This window comes from Myotis davidii, unplaced genomic scaffold, assembly GCF_000327345.1.
Source record: "Myotis davidii unplaced genomic scaffold, ASM32734v1 scaffold651, whole genome shotgun sequence".
NCBI lineage: Eukaryota > Metazoa > Chordata > Mammalia > Chiroptera > Vespertilionidae > Myotis > Myotis davidii.
Window position 1 is genome coordinate 527297 of NW_006283994.1, and position 5892 is coordinate 533188.

Below are 5892 nucleotides of genomic sequence, written 5' to 3' on the forward strand. Positions count from 1 at the left end.
CCCCCCCCCCCCAGCTGCTGGAAGCAAAGGGATTTTTTTCCACTATTCACTGTGAGGACCTTGTAGTGCTCCCAGTGTAAAACTCACCAAGTGTGGGCCCCTCGACTGGCTCCCCCTAGGGCCTGGAGTTTTTAACATTAGAGTTGTCCATACCAAGCCTCCAGCAACTTGCCAGTTAAAGTTCAGGTTTTCCTACCTGATGGGTTTTTACTTACGGGGTCTGCTCTGGGGATTTTTTTCCACTATTCACTGTGAGGACCTTGTAGTGCTCCCAGTGTAAAACTCACCAAGTGTGGGCCCCTCGACTGGCTCCCCCTAGGGCCTGGAGTTTTTAACATTAGAGTTGTCCATACCAAGCCTCCAGCAACTTGCCAGTTAAAGTTCAGGTTTTCCTACCTGATGGGTTTTTACTTACGGGGTCTGCTCTGTGAGTTGTGGTTGTCTGTATCCACCTGCCTGTCCCCAGTTTTGTGGGCATCAGCCTCACTTTGCTGTTGAATGTAAGAGGAGTTGTTGATTTTTCACTTTGTTTGGCTTCTTACTTTGTTAGGATGGAGTGGCAACTTCTAAGATCCTTACTGCTGACCAGGAAACTGGAATCCCCAATTAATTATTAGTGTTTCTGTCACCTGGGATTCTAGGTTGTGGATTTTGCTGTGGCTTTGGGACATTTTGCTGTTTAGCTTGGCTTTCCAGAATGTTTTTGCTTTCTTCATTTGCTTTTTTTTTTGGCTTTGTATAGGTAGCACAGGAATGGATCAGCTCTCCAAACAAAGGAAAATTCTATGAGTTGCAGTTACGAAGATTTCCTGCAGAATATAAAAAATACTGGGAGTTTGTGAGTAAGTTCTTTCTCATGTAACTTGGAACATATGACATAATAATTGGACATTTCTATTTGAGGAAGTATCACTGATTTTTCTGGAGCATAGGTTCCTTAAGATGAATTTATAACCTCTTACAAAGAATATGTTTAAAGTCTTAATGAGGATAATTACTGGGATAGTTATGAATAGAATATTTATAGTTTTAATCATTCTGTAAATAGAATACCACAGGCCAAAGTGTTCATGGAAGCTAGGAGAGAGGGTGAGTGAAGGGGTCGAGATGAGGTGAGGGGTGGGTTGTAATAATAGTGTTTATAGATTCCAAGTAAATCTTCCTACTGTCTATCTCTTCATTTCATGGTCAGTGTAAAACACATAATTGCATTTATGTATCAGTTAAAAATAAGCCACATATTCAGAATTCTAAAATGAGAGCGTGTTGGTGAGGCACAGAGGGTGTGACTTCTCAGACCCTGCTGGGGTAGAATTCTGCACAGCAGGCATGGCATTGTCTGGCCAAGCTGAACTTAGGAATCAGTGTACCCCGAGACTCCGCAATCCACTTCTGGATATACGCCACAGAAATGCCCTCACAAAAACACTAAGGGACACATGAGTGATCACAGTAGCATTATGAAATGGTCCCCCAAATCCATCCTCCTTCATAGATTCACCTAAGGAAAAAGCACGTGTGTCTGTTTCAGAGGCCAGGTTCTAAGTGCTCATTGTAGATTCAGGTACTACTAGCCAGCGGGAAAAAGACATCACCCACCATTCTAGTGGCTTTATACAGAGTGAGGTGAAGGTGGGTTTGCAATGGTGAGTACCGAAAGTTTATTCTTGTATTATTTATTAATTACTATATTATTTTCCATACAATCAACTGTAAGATTTTGCCCCACTCTGTATACACTATCTGATTATAAGATTCTAGATGCTGGGTATGTAGAAGTTAAAAAAAAAAACCATAAAATTCCTGCCTTCATGAAGCTTACATTTGACTTATTTTCATTTCATATATTGTAGATGTCTTTTCAGAGTTATGAAATAATGATAGTATGTTTAGTACTTGTAGTTATGCCATTGCAAGCATATTCCTAGTTCCATTTCACCCAGCATTGCTGCTTAGATGTGGACGTTGTTTACAGTTTCCACTATTAGAAACACTGCATGAATCTCGGTGTTGGGTCAGACAGGATGCAGCACAGTTTGAGACTTGTACTCATCGCCTCTGCCTACTGAAAGGAATATCACGTTTACTTCTGTTACTGGGTGTTAGAATGTATATCTCCCGCGTTGGCTGGTTTAAACTCTTGCGGTTTTATATATGAAAAGGTATCTCATTTGAGGTTGTGGGTTTTGCCCCCAGATCTTCACTGGTCATTTGTATTATTGGGGGTTGTGGGGCAGGGATAATTGCCTGTGCGTGCCCTTTGTGCTTGTATTCTGTTAGGGAGGTTTTCTTTTTAATTTGATGTTTTGTTGTAAATAATATTTAAATCACTAATTTATATGGCATTCGTCTTGATCATATGATGGACTCACATAGTATTTACTCTTGTGTTGTACAATTCATCAATTTTGTGTGCATATTTATTGTTGTTTTTTGCTGTGCTAATATAGGGTATCCCCCAAAAGTGTACACACTCTTTGAATTATTATAAAGTCAGTGTTTATTAACATACAGTTCACTTTTAAAATTTAAAAGAATCTACAGAAATAATTTTTTTTAAAATTTCTTTATTGTTGAAAGTATTACATATGTCCCATGAATATTTTTTTTGGTCATCATTTGTTTTCAGACTGACCTGGTCCAGGCACTGCTGCTAATGTAAAGCAGTGGAATCATAAACATCAACAATCATTTCGTTTGGTATTTGTTGCCCTCAATTTGTCGACTATTGCCAGTTTTTATGTATCCCCATAAAAAAAAATCTAGTGGCACTTTAGGATAAATTTTCTTTGTTCAAAGCTTAGTCTGGTTTCACCTATTTCAGATTAATTAAATGTGAAAAGAAGTGAAAATTAAGTGAGTTATCAGCTATTAAAGTGTATATACATTTTAATGGGACAGCCTGTATATCATTGTATGGCTACATCACACTGTCACTGTTGGTAGACATTTTTCTCCAGCAGGGCTTTCCAAGACCATCCCCAGGTTCAATGATTTGCTGAGAGGATCGGCATATATTCATGCTTGTGGCTATGACTTATTTATGGCAAAAGGACGCAAAGCAAAATCATTAGCGGGAAAGAGAATGTGGGGTGAAGATGAGGAAACTGGGAGAAAGCTTCTAGAGCCCTTTGCCAATGGAGTCACACAGGACACACTGTTTTCCCAATCACAGTCCTGCCAGCTCAGGTGAAATCTTACCACAGGGAAGCTCATTGGCCATTCAGTGCCCACAACACCCTCTGCCCAGCCCGCATTCCTGACTTCCAGAAGGAAAGTGGGTGTTTGGTGTAAACCATATTTTTTCTGCACACAGTTTAGGCACGGTGAGTGTTCTCATCAGCAAATGAAGAGAACTGTTTGAAATACAAGTTCCCAGATGCCAGGGGCCCACCGTATGAACAGGCCTTCCGGAGTGTTGCAGCCTTAGGCCTGCTGGTTAACTTCACACACAGCATTTCATGTGTAATGTTACTGTGATCACTCAGTGTTTTTGTGAGGGCATTTCTGTGGCATATATCCAGAAGTGGATTGCGGAGTCTCGGGGTACACTGATACCTAAGTTCAGCTTAGCCAGACAATGCCATGCCTGCTGTGCAGAATTCTACCCCAGCAGGGTCTGAGAAGTCACACCCTCTCTGCCTCACCAACACGTCTGTGTTGATTGCCATGTTAGTTTCACCATTTCAGTGTGTGTATTGATGACCTGTTGGTTTTATTTTGTAATTAGAGGCCCGGTGCATGAAATTCATGCACGGAGGTGGGGTGGGGGGAGGGTGTCCCTCAGCCCAGCCTGCACCCTCTTCAATCTGGGACCCCTCGGGGGATGTCCGACTGCTGGTTTAGGCCCAATCCCTCTCACAATCCAGGACTGCTGGCTCCCAACCGCTTGCCTGCATGCCTGCCAGCCTGATTGATGCCTAACTACTTCCCTGCCAGCCCAGTTGCCCCCAACTGCCCTCCCCTGCAGGCCTGGCCACCCCCAACTGCCCTTCCCTGCTGGCCTGGTCCCCTCAAACTGCCCTTCCTCCCCTGCCGGCCTGGTCCCCCCAAACTGCCCTCCCTCCCCTGCTGGCCTGGTTGCTCCTAACTGCCCTCCCTGTTGGCCATCTTGAGACCACATGGGGGTGGCCATCTTTGTGCAAGGGCATGATGGGCAATTTGCATATTACCGCTTTATTATATAGGGTAACCTTTGTAATAGTGGGCCCTCTCATAGAGTTAGGAGGTGCCTCCATAACCTCTTTGGGGAAGTGCCTTCTGCAGGCTCTTTTCCAGCTTGCCTTATTTCTGTTGTCTTTTTCGCACTGGTTTGTGGGGTTGTTCATATAATCTGATGCAAGCCATTCTGCTGCTTTGGCTTGCATTTTGACTCTTTGTGATGTCTTAAAAATTCTTACTTTATTCTTTGTAAGAATTCCTTATTTTTAACATAACAAATGCGCGCGCGCGTGTGTGTGTATGTGTGTGTGTGTGTGTTGTGCTCTGTGCCTGCTGCAGGTCATATACTACCTTAACATCTAGAAGCGGTGTCAGCAAACTGCAGCATCTCAGCCAACAGTAGACTCTACACTTACCAGGAACTTCTCTCCAGGGAAGGCAGTGTGTGATTGCAATAACTAAAGCATATTTGTTCCTATCACAATAAGATGACTTGTGGTAGAACTAAGCAACATATCCAATTCAGCTCTCTCTTTTTACACATGGAGAAACCCAGATCCAGAAACATTCAAGGGGCCAAAGAGCTGCATGTGGCTCGCGAGCCGCGGTTTGCCGACCACTGGCCTAGATTAAGGTTTACATTTTAAAATAGGCGTTGAGTCTGGTTTAAGAGACTGAGTTTTTCTGACGTACCGAGGTGCCTTGAAGCTGGACTGTTCATGGGAAGGCTAGTTCACTTCTGCTTCACCCTTGGGTGTGGTCCTTCATGGTCCCACCCTGAAGCAGGAGGGCTACCTGGAACCAGCCCTGGGCAAGCCCTGGACTCCAGCCGTTGTCTTTTTAAAAAATTATATGTGTTTTTAGAGGATGTTTATTAAAGCTGGGACAGCGAAACAAAGGAAGGAATTAGGGCAGAGGAAGCAACAGGAGAACCTAAGCGGGCCTCTGCTTTGGCTCCGAGAAATGTCACAGGAAAGAAGTGAGCCAGGACGGGCTGCTGTCAGCCACTGGGTCGTCAGAGAGAAAGGGGGCCTTGCAGGCAGGATCAGGGTTAGCTCAGGATGAGCGGCTGCCACCTGCTGCTCCCCTGGTGGCGAGTCTTGTGGTGACCTTAGAACTTGGGGAGAAAAGGTAAAGATACACCCTGGGGAAGAAAGGCGTGGGTGCGCTCCAGAGAGAGGCCCTGCTGTCGTCTGTTTATTCCAACAAGGCCGCCCAGGCTGACCCGGCTGCCACTCCCTGCACAGTTCAGAGTTTCTAGGGAAATGCTGGGCTGACCCCTCTGGATCTCAGCAGAGTAACTCTTCATTGTTACGTTTGTTCTCTGATGCCTTCAGATAGATGCTGCTTCTGTGCTGCATTTTAAAAAGCGTTTTGGTTCAGTGGCTCAGTCTGCCTCATGCCAGGACTTCGTGCTTGAGTTCAGGGTGTTGTGGCTGGATTTGGCGACGGGCACTGAGCGTCAGGTCATATACTACCTTAACATCTAGAAGCGGTGTCAGCAAACTGCAGTGTGCAGATCTACCCTGTATCCTGTTTTTGTATGGCCCTAGATCAGTGGTCAGCAAACTGCAGCTCGCGAGCCACATGCGGCTCTTTGGCCCCTTGAGTGTGGCTCTTCCACAAAACACCATGTGCAGGCACCCACATACAATGTGATTGAAACTTCGTGGCCCATGCGCAGAAGTCGTTATTTTGTGGAAGAGCCACATTCAAGGGGCCAAAGAGCTG

General features: G+C 44.7%; 1 protein-coding gene across 1 annotated transcript in view; it reads left to right on the forward strand.

Moving 5' to 3' along the window:
• SETX (senataxin) overlaps window positions 1-5892 on the forward strand; it is a 60455-nt gene that overhangs the window by 30883 nt on the left and 23680 nt on the right. The window contains exon 11 of the mRNA XM_015567732.1: window positions 743-842. Within this exon, the coding sequence (XP_015423218.1) occupies window positions 743-842 (100 nt within the window). The remainder of the gene's footprint in view (window positions 1-742; window positions 843-5892) is intronic.